Source organism: Bos mutus, chromosome X (assembly GCF_027580195.1).
Source record: "Bos mutus isolate GX-2022 chromosome X, NWIPB_WYAK_1.1, whole genome shotgun sequence".
Classification (NCBI taxonomy): Eukaryota; Metazoa; Chordata; class Mammalia; order Artiodactyla; family Bovidae; genus Bos; species Bos mutus.
Window position 1 is genome coordinate 122,334,618 of NC_091646.1, and position 19,506 is coordinate 122,354,123.

Below are 19,506 nucleotides of genomic sequence, written 5' to 3' on the forward strand. Positions count from 1 at the left end.
TGATGATTACTTGGATTGTTTCCGCTTTCTGACTTTTGTAAATTACGGTGCTGGAACATTTGTATGCAAGTTTTAGTGTGGACATAGGTTTTCACTTCTGTATATACCTAGGATTGGATTTGCTGGTTCATATCATTACTATGTTTAACTTTTTGATGAACTGCCAGTCTATTTCCATAGTGGGTGCACCATTTTACATTCTCACTATCAAGGTGTGAGGGTTCCATTTTCAATACATCCTCACCAACAGCTGTTATTGTTCATCTTTTAAATAAGATAATATAGAACCTTTAATCTCTCATTTTATCCTAATTCAATTTCCTTGTTAACATAAGAAAAACTTTTTATTTTATCCTTTTATAGAAATTCAGTTTATTGAAATTGACCTCACTAATATTTTTCTATAAACCTTTTTAATCAAGTCAGTGTATAGGTTTCCATAGAAATTTAGAAGAAATGAAATATTACAAAATTATAAGTCATAGGATATAACTGTTTCTCTCCTATGCAGTTTTTTTTTCCCTTAAAAGTTGTATGTAGGCTCTGTGTCTGTGTTTGCTCACCACTGTATCCCCACTGCCCTGGGCTCAGTTCATATTTGTTGAATGAAAGATTTTCCAAAGGTGTAGACAGGACAGAGACACTGAAATCATAACGCATTTAGATCTGGGATCACTTTTTATTCCCTGATACCTTAAAGTCTTTCCCAAGCAAGCCTCACATCAGGGCATTCTGTCTCATCTCTAAGACCCTGGTGTTCTCTGTCTTTTCCTACTTCCAACTGGCTTCTTACCCTAAAGTCTCTATGTCTCCTTCTGACACACTATTTCTCCCACTTGTCACCAGCATTAATAAGTTCCCTACAGTGTCACTGAGGTGCTGTGTTAGAGGGGCGTGGTATGTGTGTGATAATGCAGCTTCTAAATATTATCAGTAGACTTCAAGAGAACATCAAACTGCCTAGATTTTCTTTTTATCTAGGCGGGTTTTAGAAAACATCAGTTTTTATTTTTGCTATTGTAACAGTCTGTATCTACTGAACTAGAGTTAACTTTGTAAAGATCTTTTATGCATATATTCAACAAATATTTATATATTAATGTCTATGTTCTAGTCACTGTTCTGAGCACTGACTTAGAACACTGAATTTTGACTGTTTTAAGTATAAGATTCATTGGAATTAAGTACATTCACAGTGTTGTGCAGCCAACACCTCCAGAACTTTTTAATCTTCTCCAACAGAAACTCAATACAAATTAAACAGTGACACCCTATCCCCCCAACTCCTAGCCCCTCATGCCTGTATTGACATCGCTATGAATGTGCCTATTTTGAATACTTCATACATATATAAATAGAATCATGCAATAATTTTACCTTTCAGTCTGACTTATTTCACATGGCATAATGTTTTCATCCATGTTGTATCATGTGCCAGTATTTCATTAAAATAATTTATTCCTTTATAAGGCTGGATAATATTCCATTGTATGGATATGCCACATTTTATTTTTTGATGAACATGTGTCTGTCTTTTGGCTATTGTAAACCATGCTGCTATGAAGATTGGTATTATCATATTTTTGATTATAGCCATCCTAGTGGGTTTTAGGTAGTTACTTGTGGTTTCGACTTGCATTTCCCTGATGACTAATGTTGTCAAACATTTTTTTCACGTGCTTTTGTGTGTGTCTTCTTTGAAGAAATATCTATTCAAATCCTTTGCCCATCTCTAACGGAGAAGGCAGTGGCACCCCACTCCAGTACTCTTGCCTGGAAAATCCCATGGACAGAGGAGCCTGGTAGGCTGCAGTCCATGGGGTCACTGAGGGTCGGACACGACTGAGCGACTTCACTTTCACTTTTCACTTTCATGCATTGGAGAAGGAAATGGCAACCCACTCCAGTGTTCTTGCCTGGAGAATCCCAGGGATGGGGGAGCCTGGTGGGCTGCCGTCTATGGGGTCACACAGAGTCAGACATGACTGAAGTGACTTAGCAGCAGCAGCCCATCTCTAAACTGGATTATCGTATTTTTATTATTGAGGAGTAAATTCTTTTTATATTCTGGGTAATACCCCTTTATCACATACATGCTTTGTAAAGAGGATTTTTTAAAGTCCATTGTTTTGTTTAAAGTAGTAGTAGTAGTACAGGTATGATTACTGTTAATATTTAGTACATTTCCTGTCATTTTTTTCCGGGCATATACATGTGTATTTTAAATAAGTGAAATTATCCTCAGTATTTTACTTCGCCCCTTGCTCTTGACTTACTATCATATCATGAGCATTTTGACAGAATATAAGGTTTCTTGACATTTTCAAAAATCCTATGTGGCTATTTCATGTCAGGTTCCAGGATCAGAGCTGGGACTATAAAACAAGCTATTGGCAGTGTCTCCTCTGAAGAAATTGTACCTTGCTTGGTGAGAAGGCACATCAGTAGTTACAAACACAAATGATACTTGTGAAGACCCCAAAGTGCTGTATGTGCACAGAGCAGGGACCCCTAGTCCACTGCAGAGGGGACTGGGAAAGCCTTCTTGGAACAGGTTCAAGTGGGGCTCACTCTTGAGTTTGATCTGAGTTGGAAGGAAATTGCAGCAGAGGAACCGGATGGGCCAGCGTGTAGAGGCAGACGATTTTGTGGTGTGTTCCAGGGGCCGCGTGGAGCTGATGTTCCCACAGTTTGGTGTGGGTGTTGGGGAGGTTAGGATGAAGCAGCTGGCCGAGGCAGCAAGGGTGTGACCGGAAGGGCCTTGGTGGTCAGTGAGGGAGAGTGTGGATTTTGTCCTTGTGTCAGTGGGGTCCTGTAGCAGAGCTGCAGTGAGGCCGAGGCTGTGAGCTCTCTGTTTGCCACAGAGCAGGAAGGGTCTGAGGAGCACTGTGGGAGAGGCAGGATGTGACAGAAAGAGAACCCCTTGAAGGCTCTGGGAATGAGGCAGGGTCAGAGGAGAAGCCAGGGAAGGACCTCCCTCCTGGGTAGAGCTGGTCAGGAATAACCCTTGGGAGCCTCCAGAACTCACTTCAAAAGGAGAGGGGAGCCAGAGTACAGAGGCCGCAGCTCTACCAGTGAGAAGGCCCAAATTGCTCACCCGCCTCTTCTCTGGAACTTTAGCCACTGAGTCTGTTGGCCCAGGGGGGGCTGTCCACTGCTGCCAAAGGCTCAAGAGCCGTGACTATCTTCCCTCAGAAAACATACAGTCTGTGTATGATTTCAAGAGTTCCAGCCCTAGGAAGCCTGTCCTTGGATTCCAAATTAAGAACCCTGGTCCTCAGAATACTATTTTCCCCTGTTGCTAACTTCCAACTTGGCTAAATAATGTTCATAGAAAAATGAAGAAATGAGGGGTTTAGCCCTCGTAACTATTATTTGTAATTTTAGTAGTGATAAATAATTGAGGTTTTTTTTTTGTTGTTGTTGTTTTTTACTGTCGTGCTGGTTTGTTTCCGAAGGGTGTAATTTGATTTCTCTTGTTTATTTGTTGGATAAACATAAACTAATAAAAGATTCTTATTTTCTCTTTCATTTTATTAGGAGTGATCAGCATTCCAGTTTTTCAAGGTCGAAGGATACTCATGTTGATGAATTCCAAAAACCTACATCTTTTGAAAAATCAAATTTTAGAAAATTTATTCAGAAACCTTGCTCAGTAAGATTGTATCCCCAACTTTTTTATTTTTGTATGTTCCATTTTCCTTCTCACATGTATCTTTAGGTACATGGACCACCAATGTTTTTCATGTTTGTAATTGTTTATTAATAAGTATTATGATTCTGTTGTTCAGTGTTAAGATTCTGTTAAGGCTTATAGTTATTATGACCAAAGAAATGATCATCTCATTTGATTTAGCAGGATTTTACTGCATATATTATAGAACTAGGTTTCTTAAATTTTTTGTAACAATTTTATTAAGGCTTATTTTACATACCATTAAATTCACCCAGGGAAGGTATACAATTTAATGATCTTTTATTAATTTACCAATATGTGTGCCATCACCATAATCCAGTTTTAGAACATTTTCATCACCCTTATTAGATCCCTCAAGCCTGTTTATTTATTCCTTGTTCCCACCCCCAGCTAACAACTAATCTACTTTCTGTTTTTAAAGATATGCTTTTTCAAAGGGCACCTCACAGAATGGCAGCTGCCTTCCATAAGAGCAAGCAGGTGACAGCTAGAAAGATGGAAGCAGTGTCTATTTGTAACCTAATCTCAGAAGTGATATCCCATCACTTCGACCATACTCCATTTGTAAGAAGCAAGTCACTAGACAGAGCCCATATTCAAAGGCAGTAGCATAGGGGCCTGGATACTGGACTGTGGGGATGATTTAGAGCCTCATCAGAAGCCGCCTGATACAGTCTTCCCACTGGTCCCTTCATGTACAGAATACGCCTCCTCCCTCTCAAGGTCCCCCACAGTCTCATCTCATTACATGTGTCTTTTTGCACTTATTCAAATATATAGACTTAGTATAAACTCAAGATGACTACTAGGAAAAGGATTTTATATGACTTTTCTTGAACTGGGGAGAGAAATAAAGATGTGAAAGAGGAAAATTTGTGAAAAGTAGACTCCATAGCAAATGGAATAAATAGAAGGTTATAAGGTATTGATTTTGGAAAAAGAAATCCATCTTCAGAATGGGCCCATCTTCTATGTTACCATCAAAGGCTTCAGGTTCTTTGTAGTTACAGTCTTAATACTCTGCCTTCTGGAGAGGGAAATGGCAACCACTCTAGTATTCTTGCCTGGGAAATCCCATGGACAGAGGAATCTGGTAGGCTACAGTCCATGGTGTTGCGAAAGAGTCAGACACAACTCAGTGACTAAACAACAACAACTATAAACATTAAAGCAACTCCTAAAATAAAACAAAAAATGTATTGATAATAAGTGGAAAAATAGAGAATATAAAAATCACACACACACACACACACACACACACACACACACACACACACACTCTGCTTTCTGATACTTTCTTAGTCATGGCAGGAGCATCTACTTAAAGCAGGAGCCTGAGTCAGCAACACCTGCCTCATACAACATTGAGAATTTATGTTCTTGGTCAGTGGGAACTTTAGCAATTCCTGAGTTCGTTTCTCTTCTGGGTGCCTTGAGTAAATACTAGATTTACAGTCCCCTTTTCTAAAAGTCACAGACTGTGTTAATGCAAAAGTGTGTATTTTGTTAACGATTCTCACATTCATGAATTAAACTAGTCCTTCACAAACTAGCATAGGTTACATGAAGGAAGATGTGTGTATGTTCATACAGCTAAGCTACATGTTCTGTGTTTTTAATCCCATGCATTTAAAAATGTATATTTTGGGGGCCTTCCTGGCTGTCCAGTGATTAAGACTGCACTTCCAGTGTAGGGGGGTGCGGGTTCGATCCCTGGTCAGGGAACTAAGATCTCACATGCCATGGGGCACAGCCAAAAAAAAAATTGTGTATTTTTTGAATGTTGAACTTTTAAAAATAAAATTTAAAATATATTAACCCATACTAATAACTTTTTTCATGCAGAGTGATACTGTGCAGAGAAAAGATGTCATTACTCACAGACCATTTGTTGAGGAAAACAATCAAAATACAAGAGGCTTTAGAAGACCTTTTAAGGTAGAGTGCTATTTTCCATCTAATTCCTGCTTTAGGTTTTTGCTTTAGAACATAATGTTCTAAGTGTTAGTAAATTAAAAGCTCTTTATGTGATTTTTGAAGTAATAGCTTTAGTATTTCTGGATTATAGTTAACTGTAATCAGTTTAATGATGACCCCTTTCCTCAGAATTTGATTTTCAAATATATTTTACCAGTGGAACCCTTTTTCAAATATTATATGGAAACTCAAATACATAAAACAGATCTAGATGGAGTGGCTCTAGGTGGAGAGGCAGACAAGATCCTGCCCCTTTACCTCTAAGATGTAATCGCGTAGTTATAGAACCTTCTCCAGGATTCACCGATTAAGAAACCTTGCCCTTAGACATACAACCCTCACAGGTCTTCCAGATCATCAGAGAAAGTCTCTGGTCCCACATGCTTTGTTAAAACATATTTCATCACATTACAATTACTTGTACAGCTATGTCTGATGTCAGTGTTACTTTTAATCAACTGACATGTTTGTTTTTCTAGAACAATTCATGCCTCAAACATGGAATAAGAATTACAGTGCAAAGTATTATATTTCTCTCTCCTTGCTTTCAGAAGTTGGGGTGCTTTTAAAATCCATTTTGACTGAATTTTGATAAATCCTTTTTTCATATTTTTTCCACTCAACAGTGTCTCTTTCCCCTCCCCTGAAAAAGAAAAGAACCTGAGGTTTTTTTGGTGAAAGTAGCAGGCAGTTTGGCTAGAGTAGTTAGCTCACTAGGAGGAAGTTAGTATGACCAGAAAGGTAATATAAATGATCTCCAGACCATAGACTAGGAGTGTACTTGAGTGATCTTCTGTTAATACCTTGGCTTCCTAAGTCAAAATTTCTAGATGTCAAAAAATTTTTTTCAGTGGGAGTAACACAATTTGTAGCCATTGCCTAGATAAAATTTTTAACTAATGGTTCATGTACCTAAAAGCATGTGTGACATTAGGTTTTCAAAAATAAAAAATAGGGGACTTCACTGGTGGCCTAGTGGCTAAGACTCCATGCTCCCAATGCAGGGGACCTGAGTTCAATCCCTGGTCAGGGACCTAGATCCCACATGCTGCAACTAAGAGTTCTCATGCCACAACTAAAGATTCCGCATGCTGCAACTAAAAAGATCCCACATGCCATAATTAAAAGAACCTGCTTGCCAGCAACAAAGAGTGAAGATCCCGTATGCTGCGACTGAGACCCAGCACAGCCAAATAAATAAATATTAAAAGATAATAGCTAGGACCATAGAATATATAAACATGTTTCATACCATCTTTTAATCTGTTGAGCAATGAGGTATAAAACTAAAAATGTAATGTCTGCATAACTCAGAGACAGTGTAGGAAGACTTTCAGATTTAAGTGTTTCCTACATGTTGCACTTCTCATTGGTAATATGTACTTGATTGTAGTAATTCTTCTAAGACTTGTAAGATCTATTTCCTGTTATCCATTCTCCTTAAGGGAAAATTCTTTAACATTAAAAGGAGATGAAATAATCCTTCCTAAGAAAAGGAGCTATTTCATTAAAATTTACTTTTTACATAAATTGGACTAATTCAGAGTCAGATAGTTATTACCTTATTAGATATGTAAAAATGGGAATGTAAATCACAAGATTAGCTCTGATGTATCAAGTTATAATTCTGTTTCACCTGAAATTGTTTGTAGCCTTAAAAAAATAATAGGCCTGGCATAAATACTTTTTAATAAACTATTCTTCATTATGCATAATGTACCCATTTGTGAAATCATCACAGAAAGAGGAATCTACTTAGTTTTAAAAATTACTCCTTTGTAAGATACCAGTTGTATATTTCCCACATGAGACATACAAATACTCATTGTCCTCTATGTCTGTTGTAATACTGGACAGTATACAGGCCAGGAAATGTCTTGTTAAGTATAGCTCTTATCTTGGAAATATGTGCAGTAGTGGGATTTTTATGGTAAAGAAAGATTGACTCAAAATTACTGACAAGGATAAAGTTAAGAAGAGTTTTTGATTCTCAAATAGATGTTGATACTTCCTCCACCCATTTGGGATTTGATATATTTCACTATGAATCAGAACAATAATTCTGAAGTTTTTAAAGTTGTGTTTTTCTTAGTATGATAAATTTCAAGAATTTAAAAATTTAACTTAGTAGTTTAAAATATTCATTTTATATAAAATATTTTTAAAATTATTACTACAAAATGAACTAAGAAGCTAATTTGAGGAAAACATACTTTATTACTATCATTAACCTTTTCCCTTTAAATACCTGTAATACCTAGAATTAAGGGCAGCCAAAGTTCCAGACCTTTTGCCCTTTCTTATACTAACAAAGTAGATTTGGAAGCTGTAGTTTTAACATTTTAATTATTTTTTTCCTTTACAGACCAACTTTAGAGGTGGCAGATTTCATTTCCAACATAAATCAGACCTAGTACAGAAGAGCTTGTACATTCAGGCTAAATATCAGCGTTTACGGTTCGCTGGTCCAAGGGGATTTGTCACTAATAAATTCAGAGAAAGATTACTGAGGGGAAAAAAGGTTAGTTGGATTATTATCATTTAAAAATGTTGAGTGACTTTAGAACTCCTAAAGTATCTATGTTTAATAGATAAATTCAGGTTTTTAAATTAAATTTTGACCTAAGAAGCAGCCTACATATCAAAGTTTTTATTGCATGATAGTTGAAGAAAAACTTAAAGGAATAATGGTAAAAGATTTGTGAGACCACTTAATTTTAAAATGCCTTGGCTGTTATACCTCAAATACTTTAAATATGCCAGCTGTTTGAACAGTTTAGAATTTCTGTCCTATGGTTAATCTTTGAAATGGAAATTTGGGTAAAGACTTAGTGTCTGAATCATTTTAGCCTAATACAATGTAAATTTTCTAAGTACCAAAAAATATTGAATTGACTACATAAAAATGGCACATAATTACAAAATACACTAACTTTTCTTTTTTCCCCATTCATTTGTTTTTTGTGATAAAATACATATAACAAAATTTGCCATTTTAACCATTTTTATACAATTCAGTGGCACTACTTATATTCACAGCACTGTGCAACCATCATTACTATATGCTAACTCTTACTATTAATAAAAAGTTTCACTACTTGATAATTTGGATTGTGTACTCTTTAGTTGTGGATTGATTTTATTTAAACTTGCCATGTTGGCATTTGAAAATGCAGCATGCTGCTGCTGCTAAGTCGCTTCAGTCGTGTCTGACTCTGTGTGACCCCATAGACGGCAGCCCGCCAGGCTCCCCCGTCCCTGGGATTCTCCAGGCAAGAACACTGGAGTGGGTTGCCATTTCCTTCTCCAATGCATGAAAGTGAAAAGTGAAAGTGAAGTCGCTAAGTCTTGTCCAACTCTTCACGACCCCATGGACTGCAGCCTACCAGGCTCCTCCGTCCATGGGATTTTCCAGGCAAGAGTACTGGAGTGGGGTGCCCAATATAAAAATAACTTTTGCAAATATTTGAAATGAGAACAATAGCATTTTACTGTTATGTGAGGCATGTTTGTCAATTTTTGACTCATTTTTGTTAATTATTTGGGGCTAATATTTTCTTTTGAGAAGTAGATGTATATCTAATGTTACTATCAAATAATCTAGTTGTAGCTTTATAAATTTTCTAACCTTCAGTGTTCCCATAAATATTCATGCTGGTAAAGCCTTTACACTGAGCTTACTTAGTGATTTTAGTAAAACTTATTTTTCAAAATAAGTAGACCAGTAGAATGGAGTTAACAATTGTTTTTTTATTGAAGTTTTCGAGTTGAATAGAATATCTTCTGTAACTTCTCCCACCCTTCAATTTTAACTGACAACCTTAAAAGAAGTTTTTAATTTCACTGTGTCTGTCACTCTTAGTGTTATGAAAGCTGTCTCTTATTTAAAAATGTGAGAGTGACTGAAGTCATTTTCCCCTTTCATACACTTCCCATATGTTGGATCAAGGTGCTGCTTCTCTTCCTGTCTCATGTGACAAGTTTCTTTGCAGCAGATCTTCTAGGCATGCGTCCCCAGTCAAAGGTGGCAGCCTGGCTGTTCTCAGGGAAGCTGGTCATTGATCCCCACTCGAGAAGGAAGGCTGAGGCAAGCCTTTTCCTCAATTGCAAGGTTGGGTTTCATGTACATAGCATGTGTTTGTCTTTTGTTAGCTCTGTGCAGAACTTTGAGTGTTAGCTTCAATTAGCTCCATTTTTACCTGTGTTTTTAAGACGATTTTGGGCTCCTGAGTGCTCACTTGACTGTTTGCCTCAGCCTGCAGTGTCTGTATGCTCAGTGAACTTGCCCCATTTCCTCATCCTTTTCTTTGCCTCAGCTTGTTTCACTCCTGCTGGCCACCCTGTTCTTCCAGACCACATTGCCTGCCAGCTTTACTTAATAGCCTGTAGAAACCAGATATCAAGCCTTCATCTTAGGACATAACAAGTTTGTCCTGGAAAGAGCCACAACCTGCTATGGGTCTCCAATCTCTAGGTCTTAGGCTTTTTGTATTATCTAGGATATAGCGGTTGTAGTTAGGGTCTCAGGCAGATCGTGGCTTTACCTTCTTCTTGCATTTCACTGCCAACTGAGTGCTTTAGAAGTTGTCCCCATACACTAGATTTTTTAATAAAACAGTGTCTACTACTCTTTTTCTCGGGCCTACCATTCTGGGTACTACTTCAAAGATGTTTGTTTAGTAGCTACTTTGACATGAGCTTTTCTAGCCTGGCTACTGTCAATGCCTGCAAGTCATAGCCAGACTTTGTATCGATTTTTGTTTGAACTTACATCCACCTCTCTGAGCATGGCATGAAATCAAGCACCCTACTATTAGCATCCTTCTTGACAGTTGGGCTCCACACTCTCCTGAACTTTAGGGAAAGGAATGAGGCATCACAAACTGCTCTGTTTCTGTCAGGGTCTGAACTAAGGTACTTAAGACTAACTTCGCCTTAGGGATGTCCCAGTAGTATAGTGCTACTCTAGAATCCCACTCCATAGTACCAACTGGTAGTTTAGACCTAGTCTTCTATTTTACCTTGACTTTCATGCCCTACAGAAAAAAAGTGAAGTCCTGGAGTCTTTGGTTTCTTCCAGTGTTGCTTCATCCCAAGCTTTAGCATTGGGGGTGAGGGGGGCGGACTTTGAAGCTCCTGCCCTGGAGAGAAACCTTAGTCCAGGCAGCATCTGTACCCTGCTTTGGCTTTTTTGACCTACTAAGCAGTTCATTATTTTCATTATTAGACCACCAGCTAGGTTAAGGATGCTTGGTTAATTAATTAATCTAGGTGTCCTGGAGCTTCTTGATTCTGAAATTAGATATGATCCAATGTGTTCACATATGCCTCAAAGTCCACCAGGAAGGTTTACAGTGATCTTTTCTGGATTTCTCACTTTCCGACCATGTTGAATTGTCGAGGCTGATCATTCATAGCTTGACGTTCTTATCATGTTCATCTGTAGTACAGTCTGGTTACTGTGCCATCAGACATGTGCTTCTTGTGTCCAGTACCAAACGGTTTCAGGGAGGAGTAGGGGAGATCCTTGATGTGCTCCTAATATATTTTGTCCATTTACCAGAACTGTCATGGCTTCCCTAAACTACTTTAGCTTCCTAGCTGCCTACAAAGTAGTAAGATTCCAAGGCAGTGTTAGGAACATGCAAAACTAAAATGCTTCCTCCTCATTCATCATGCACTTGTCATATTAACCCAATTCTGGCACCCAAATTCCATTTTTATTATGTTTCCTTCGTCTTGGATTCTGTGCTTAGGCTAGAAGATGAGGAGATAGGAGAAGTGTCTGTTACCCCCTGGAAAGAGACTTTTATCCACTGTCATTCATAAGTGCCCCCATGAAATATTCTCTGCTCATCATAGAAAGTTTCCAGAAACTCTTGAGGGTCTGTCTGACTATGTACCAGACTAGGACGGAGAAGCTATTCAGAATTCATGAAGCCCCCTCTGGGAACATTGCCTCTGAAAAACTGCATTTGGTCAGGAAAACATGCAGCTCCTCAGCGTCCTAGACTCCAGGAGTCCCCAGGTACCTGTCAGCTCAGTGCCTACCAGAGCTCTTCTGAAAGTGGATAGGAAGAGGGGAAGGAGAGAGCAGAAAGAAACACTGTGGGGAGGAAGCTAGAGACTGGGATTCATGGCTTTTGGGGTTGGAAAAAAACACAGGGGTCATGAGGTACAAAGAGCAGGAACCAAGATCAGATGAATCAACAAGAACCTATTATGCTCCTGCTGTATCCCTCGAGTTGAAGGATGCTGGGGCACAAAAGAAGTAATGATTGTGATGGTTGCACAACTCTGTGAATACACTAAAAACCATTGATTGTATTTTTAAATGGGTGAACTATATGGTATGTGAATTATATCTCAAGATGTTAAAAGTAAAATCACACTTGCTCTTCTCCCCAGACCACTGATTTCTCCTCAGGGTCCGTAGCTCTCACAGCTAGCCAGCCAGGCTAGAAACTTGTCCTCCTCACCCTCCTAATTCTTTGATTACAATTGTCCCAGGTATTCCTATTTAACTCATCTATTGTTCCAATTCACTGCATGTCACTCCACTCTGTGGATGTCTTATTTATTTCAGTGTTTTTCAAACTTCTTTTGCTTACATACCCTAAAAGTACAAAAAATTATCTACCTCCCTGTACATTTTTAGGTTGGTATCTAATACGTTTTTATCATAATTTTAATTTGTTATATAGGATATAATTTATGGCATATTATAAATAGAGAATCTTAAGTAAAATTGTTACATCATCATTTTAAATCTCTTTGGTGAACCTGCACACCACAGGAATTCGATAACTAGCATCCATTTTTTAAAATACGCAGACTTTTTTTTACCTTGAATTTGGATCCCATTTGCCCCATAGACTTTTAACTTTGAAAGTCTTTTAGTGCTCAGCAAATAAAATTTGACAGATAATATTAATAGATTTCTATGACTATTAGTTTGGATTGAATTAATAATATAGTTGATCACAATATTATAAATATATTACAGATTTTGTTAAGTAGTGATTAAACAAAAGTTTTATTGGAAATGCATTTCTCTTTTCAATTAGTTTGTGTGTTCATAGATAAATATTACTTATTACTAGTAGAGTGTATAGGATAATATTGTTCCATTATCGATTCTAATGTATTTTTTCTTTTTGTAGATGTAAGTCCTGAGAAACCTTGTTTATAGGATTGTATAGATGGAAATGAAAGGACTTTTATTATAGCAGTGCCACTCAGTTCTTTGGACTCACTCTCAATTATAGGCCAGAAAATCACTTAGTGATCTGTCATCAAAAAGTATTTGAATATTCTTTTACTGACAGGTTGATTTTGTCCTCCTACAATTAAAATAAGGCAAAAAAAATGGAAAGCATCTGACTTGCAGAAGTATGATCTTTATTACTAGCTACTAGGGTTGATTCTGGAGAAGGCAATGGCAACCCACTCCAGTACTCTTGCCTGGAAAATCCCATGGGCAGAGGAGCCTGGTAGACTGCAGTCCATGGGGTCGCGAAGAGTCGGACACAACTGAGTGACTTCACTTTCACTTTTCACTTTCATGCATTGGAGGAGGAAATGGCAACTCACTCCAGTGTTCTTGCCTGGAGAATCCCAGGGACGGGGGAGCCTGGTGGGCTGTCGTCTATGGGGTCGCACAGAGTTGGACACAACTGAAGTGACTTAGCAGCAGCAGCAGGGTTGATTCACTTTCTTGACACCATCACCAGTATTTCCAGGTGCCCCTTTTTTGGGGGAGGGGCCCCAGGTAATGCAAAGTACTAAGATTCAGGATAAGAAGGTGTATCTTTCTAGTATAAAAGTATATCTTTCTAGTATAAAAAGGAAGGGAATCAGCCTTAACCCATTGTACAGGCAGATTAATTATGGAAAGCAAGCATTGAGCATTTGAAGGTCTGGAAATTAATCCCCTCTAAACTGTCTATATGCACATACACCCTGGAAAATCATCATATACCCCTAAGAGTATGTGTTACCCCAGTTTGATGATTGCTGACTTACTTAACCATGCCTCTGTTGATGACTTAAAAAAGTCAAAGTCACTCAGTCATGTCCCACTCTTTGTGACCCCATGGACTATATACAGTCACATGGAATTCTCCAGGCAAAAATACCGGAATGGGTATAGCTGTTTTCTCCTCCAGGGAATCTTCCCCACCTAGGAATTGAACCCAGGTCTCCTGCATTGCAGGCGCAGGATGCATTGTTGCTGTTGATGGCTTAGGGATAGTTTACAGGTTTTTTTTTCTGTAAAGCAACTGAGCACATTGACATTTTGGTATCTTGCCATGGCTTCATTTTTCCTCATTTTTGTTTTCCCCAGAAGCACATGAAAAGGCCTGTTTACCTATGCCTAGCTAGCACGCCACATTATTAATCTCTATTACCCGTTGTCAGTCTAATAGCAGAAAATAGTTCTCATATGCCTTTCTTCAGTTACTAATGATGTGAACATATTTTTTATGTGTTACTGGTCATTTGTATTTCTTCCCTCAGTTTCCTTATTTCTATGCTCTACCAGTGTTTCTGTTGAGGGTTGGTACTTTTTCTTACTGCTTTGTGGGAGCTTTTGATTTACTGAGGGCCTTAACCTGTCACGCATTTTGCTGCTATTTATATTTGTCAGCTTGTGTGTGTGTGTGTGAAATTTTTTTTTCTTTTTTATTGTATTTTCTTTTTTAACTTTACAATATTGTATTGGTTTTGCCATATATCAACATGAATTAGCTTTTATGGTGGCTTTTACATTACCGACCTGGTAAATTTTCATGAATCTATCAGGTTAATCCTGTATCTTTTAGATTTCATATCATGTTTGTGCTTATAAAAAAAATACCTTACTGTGTTTCCTTTAAGTAGTTTTATGGTTAATTTTTTCAATATATAAATACTTGTTCCTTTTAGAATTTGTCTTTATGAAACAATATAAGGTCAGGATCTAATTTTTTTCCCAATGGATGGTCAGTTTTTCTAACACTGCTTATTGAGTAGTTTGTCCTCCCCTCCCCAACTAGAAATGCCACCTTTGCTGTGTGTTGCATTCTTAGGTATTCCAGGGCTTTTCGGGGAATCTTTAGAGCCTCCAACTTGCTCTCTCACCTCCTGTGATTTGTTTATTCTGTCCCTTTGCTAGTAACACAGTTAATTGTCCCAAAACACAGCCTGAGTCATATCACTCTTGTGCAAACATCTTCCAAGGATTCTGTTGCCTATTAAAAAAAAGAGACCAGACTTGTTAGCCAGGTCCAGCTCTAAGCTGCCTTTCTAACCACATTTTCCCATGTGCCCTCTGTTTTTTGGAGCATAATATGTTTCATGTATTTTTATCTTTATTCATGCCGTTCTCTTGACTAGAAATTGCCTCCAGATCCCCATTCTTTTCTTATTAAACCCCTCTTTCCTTTTAAGATCCACTGTAAAGTCTTATGAAAGCCCCCTCTTTAGCTCTTGCTTCATTTGGTCTCTAACTGTTGCTTCTTACCTTTCTATTTCCCCAAATAGTTGATCAACTCCTTGAGGATAGAGGGAACCTCATTAGTGTCATGTCTCCCCCTACTACCTTTCATAGTAGTCTGTCTTTTAAAATGCTTGTTGAATGGAATCTAATCACAACACACAGAAACACATACACATACACCTCTATAGCTCTAAAAAGTTAGTGCACAGCAGCAGTTGTGTCAGGGGTCCCGAGAACCACCCCAGGTTCAGTGATTCACTAGGAGGAATCAGAGGATGCAGCCTGTGGTGACACTGGTAGCTGTGATGTTCAGCGGAATGCTGCACGGCACAGTCAGCACAGAGAGGTGCACGGACGAAGTTCAGAGGACAGTGGGTACAGGTTTTCAAGAGTCCCATCCCAGTGGAGTCACATAGGATGTGCCTGAGACCCCAAACAGTGAGCTGTTTGGGGGCACGCGTGAAATGTTGCCAAGCAGGGAATCTCGGTAGAGACTCAGGGCCCAATGGTGGTCATGTAGGTAGCCCCTGCCAGGCACATACCACATTCCAGACTCTGAGCTAGAAAGCAGATGTTCAGCATAGACCATGTTGTTTGCACAATTTATGCACTCATCGATGGTGAGAACTTCCCGAAATCTAAGTTCTTAGATGCCAGCCAAAGGCCAGCTTTATAAGCAGGCCTTTCAGAGGATAGCAGTCAGGTATGCTATGTTCACTCTTTTCTGCACAGCCACATTTTTGAAGAGCTTGTTTCCACAGGTGGAAGTGCCTGAAGAGAGGTGGAAAAGATCAGGATGTTAGAAATGGTCAGGGAGTATATGCTAAGTATTGTGATTTCTACTGTCTTTACCGAGGAGGGAAGTTGTAAGCTGAGCCTTGGAGAGCAGGACTTAGAAGCAGTACAGCCAAAGATCCATTTTTGTCAGTAGAATGTAGAGTTGGATAGAGACAGGGGTATGCAAATTATAGAGGACCTGGAAATCTGGGTAGAAAAGAGAGGACATGAGGTGGTGGCAGTAGAACGTCTTCCTAGACTGAGAAGGAGAAAACTGTCTGAGGCTGAGGGCTTGGTGGGCAGGTTCCAGGAGGAGGCAAAATGGAGGAAGACCAACAAGGAAATACTTGCAGTGACACAAGTGTCAGGTTATGAACACCTCGACGAGGGTGGTTCATCTAGGTCTAACTAACTCCTATGTCTAGTTCAGCATTCTACTTAACACAGGTTTTCAAATAATTGGAAGAATGTAGGGATCAATCTGAGAGTGGGTGTAGAAGAAGCCATGTCAGGGGTGAAGGTGATGCAGAATAATTACACATTTTTACAAACAAAATGTTTAAGTTGAAGTTTTTCAGAATTATTACAGTTAATGTTTATTTTTAAAGTTGTTAATAGGCAACAGATATTTTATTTGAAGATCAATGTAAATGCTATTTATATTATATAATGAGTAAAGAAATAGGATACAGTGAACTCTGGCTCTATTTAAAGGAATGATGTTGACAAAAATATATATGTATGTATTTTGAACATTTCATTAATCAAAATAGAAGAATTTCCTATCAGTACTGTTTTTGTTTGGAATTAGACGTTTCCATACAAATATAAGTGCCAAAAAATAAATAAACTTTTAAATTTTTTTCAGTTTTAGTAATATAAGATCCTAGTTAAAAGGTAAGGCTATATGTATTAATAAGTTTTTTAATGTCCCAGAAAAACATGCCATTCTACTGTTTTTGCTCTTTTATTAATTGCATGGTCCTGTGTCCAGTTTGTGGTTGGTAATTTAGTATTTTGCATAGCATCACAGTATAGAATTCACATTTGTTAAGTCATAGTCTTATTGTTATTGTGAATTCCTTTTCCTGTGTTTATTGAACCATACATCTTCGTACAATGTAGGTAACCATCCAAAAGCAAGAAAGCTTTAACCCCTCTAATGGCTTTCTCTGCTGTTATCAGTTAAGCTAGAAGAGTCCATTTAGTTTTAGAATTAGATACCATATGATGGCAAAGATAAAGGTTGTGTGCGTGTCACATTGGGGTCTGTTTTTGAGAGACTAAGGTTTAAGAGTCTTGATTTTTCTGTCAGGGATGTCCCCAGTGAAACTCACCTAAGTAGCAAAATGCTGTTTTCATTAACTTACTAATACTAGCCTATTGAGTGCCATATATTCTTTGTCCTACTGACACCATTTGATAGCTGCTTTGATGTGTTTTGTTGTTACTTTCTGTCTTTGGGTATATATATATGTATATATGTATATGTGTGTGTGTATATATATATATATATATATATAGCTTTGTGGGGATCTTGAGTACAAGTGGTAATATATTAATTAAAATATTTTGAAAATTGGAGTGTAAACAGAATTCTAGCTCAGATGTTTGAACCGACAATTCTTTTGAAGACCGTATTTCTCCTGTTTTCTCTCAATAGGAATATACAAACATTGACCCAGCAATCTAATCGGAAATTGTTATAAATGGAAACGACACTACAGGACAATATTTGGGAGCATCTTTTTATCAAGAGTTAGAATTGGCACTAAAGCACTAATACTGTAACTTTCTTGATAAAATAATTTTATTTTTCTGTAGTGGAATGCTGCAACTTTTTTACACTTAACAATTGCTTTTAAATTACAGTATTCAATTTAAAAGTTGTATTAACTACAGCTTCTTTTGCAAAAAGTCTCAAAGGGGCATTATTTGTTGATGCATTTTTCTCTGAGCATGGTTTCATAGAGAATTGAGTTATATCCAGACATTTCTATGTTGAAAGTTTTGCTTATGAAATAAAACAAAGTATAAATTGTATAGTGTCTGTACATGAAAGAACTTTAAACAGTGGCCTTACATAGCAATTTTTATATCAGATTTTTCTTTTTCTGATGACATTTTGGCTTACAACTTGAAGTTTTCTTAAGCTTCTGAAGATCGAGGTCTATATACTTCATACATTTCATATTATGACATAAGAAAGCGCAAAAAAGGTGCTTCAAATTTTCCATCAGGTAGTTATGAGTGCACTGAATTTTTAGTAATTGGTTCATTCAATTTTTTTTCCACAACTATTTGTTCTTTTCCAGTTTCAAAATGCTATTGTGAAAAATACATAAAGGTTTTATAATCTATATATTCCATCTTACTTTCCCTCAGGGTAAGCTTGTGCGTATCATATTTTTAAAGGCTTTTAAAAAATTGACAGACAAAAATCTCATATTTGGAAATTGTACTTTACTACAGCATTACACATTTTGCAAGCACATATTATAAAGTTTTCAGTTCAGTTGTACTGAGTACCTACAATGTGTAAGATAACATCGATGGGACTTTCAATGATATTTTAAGTCTCAATACCTTGTTTCTTTGTTTTCTGTGTTCTGCTTAATAATAATATACATTCCCACTTACATTTTTGTCAAATGTTTAATTGTAATGAAATAAAATACTATTGCTCCTTCTGCTTGAAGCAATTACTTGCCAGTTTATGAGAACATTAATTTCATATGAGAATTACAGCCCTAGGTATGACCTGTTGATGTTTAAACCACTTCTCTGTACTTAACAAAGACCAAACATAATATACTAAAGGTTGAGAGAGAAATTGGCATTCCTGGTTGAGCATCTCCTGGTCACATTTCTTTCTTACTGGTTTCACAGACCTCAAGAGGCACTATTCTGTTGGTGGTTTTGCTGCTTTTAAAATCTGATGGGTTGGCGAAATCTGGGTAAAGCGTACATAGGATCTCTGGATTATTTCTTATGTCTACATGTAAAGTCAATATAAATTTCAGTTTTTAAAAGATCAGCCATCATACTTGTTAGCATTTGTCTTACATATTGTGGTGCTCCCGCGTTTAGAAAACTACTATAAATATTTTGGAGGATATATTTTTTCAATTAGAAAAACTATTATGTAGATACATAATACGGACCATATTTTATCCAATAAACCCTACATTTTTCAGTGGTTTTTAGAAAAAGGTTGGGGATAGTTTCAGGTGGAAGGAAGGAGGAAAAAGTAAAGCAGGATCAGAAACTCTCCTTTTCTATTATCTAGCAAACTCAGTAACTGGCAACCACAGATTCTCCAGCAGCAACCAAGCAAGGAAACGGGGAAGATGTCAGTGCAACAGGGCGTGGTGTGACTTGCAGCTCCCCCCACCCCTTGAGTAGTACTGAGCAAAGAAACTGGAGTGATAGGGAGCCCCAGTATGGATGGAGGGACTGATGCGGCAACCAGGTCATGTGGAGGAGACTCAAGGAAAATCCTTGGGAAGGTGAGGGATTTGCTACTGTCTCAGGACCTCAGGGAAAGGGGAAAGATTCACCAGGACAAGGCACT

The 19,506-nt window shown here is 37.8% G+C and overlaps 1 protein-coding gene across 11 annotated transcripts in view; it reads left to right on the forward strand.

The window, feature by feature from the left end:
• BCLAF3 (BCLAF1 and THRAP3 family member 3) overlaps positions 1–17,973 on the forward strand; it is a 51,464-nt gene extending 33,491 nt beyond the window's left edge. For 5 of the 11 annotated variants that reach the window (XM_070366491.1, XM_070366490.1, XM_070366488.1 and 2 more), the window contains 5 exons: positions 3,541–3,655; positions 5,543–5,635; positions 8,040–8,195; positions 9,624–9,785; positions 17,596–17,973. In XM_070366491.1, coding sequence (XP_070222592.1) covers positions 3,541–3,655; positions 5,543–5,635; positions 8,040–8,195; positions 9,624–9,785; positions 17,596–17,625 — 556 coding nt within the window. In that variant the 3' untranslated portion in view covers positions 17,626–17,973. Of the gene's footprint in view, positions 1–3,540; positions 3,656–5,542; positions 5,636–8,039; positions 8,196–9,623; positions 9,786–16,800; positions 16,830–17,595 lie in introns of those variants that run through there. The other 6 variants (XM_070366492.1, XM_070366498.1, XM_070366494.1 and 3 more) reach the window with 6 other exon arrangements.
• Positions 17,974–19,506: the final 1,533 nt, after the last annotated feature.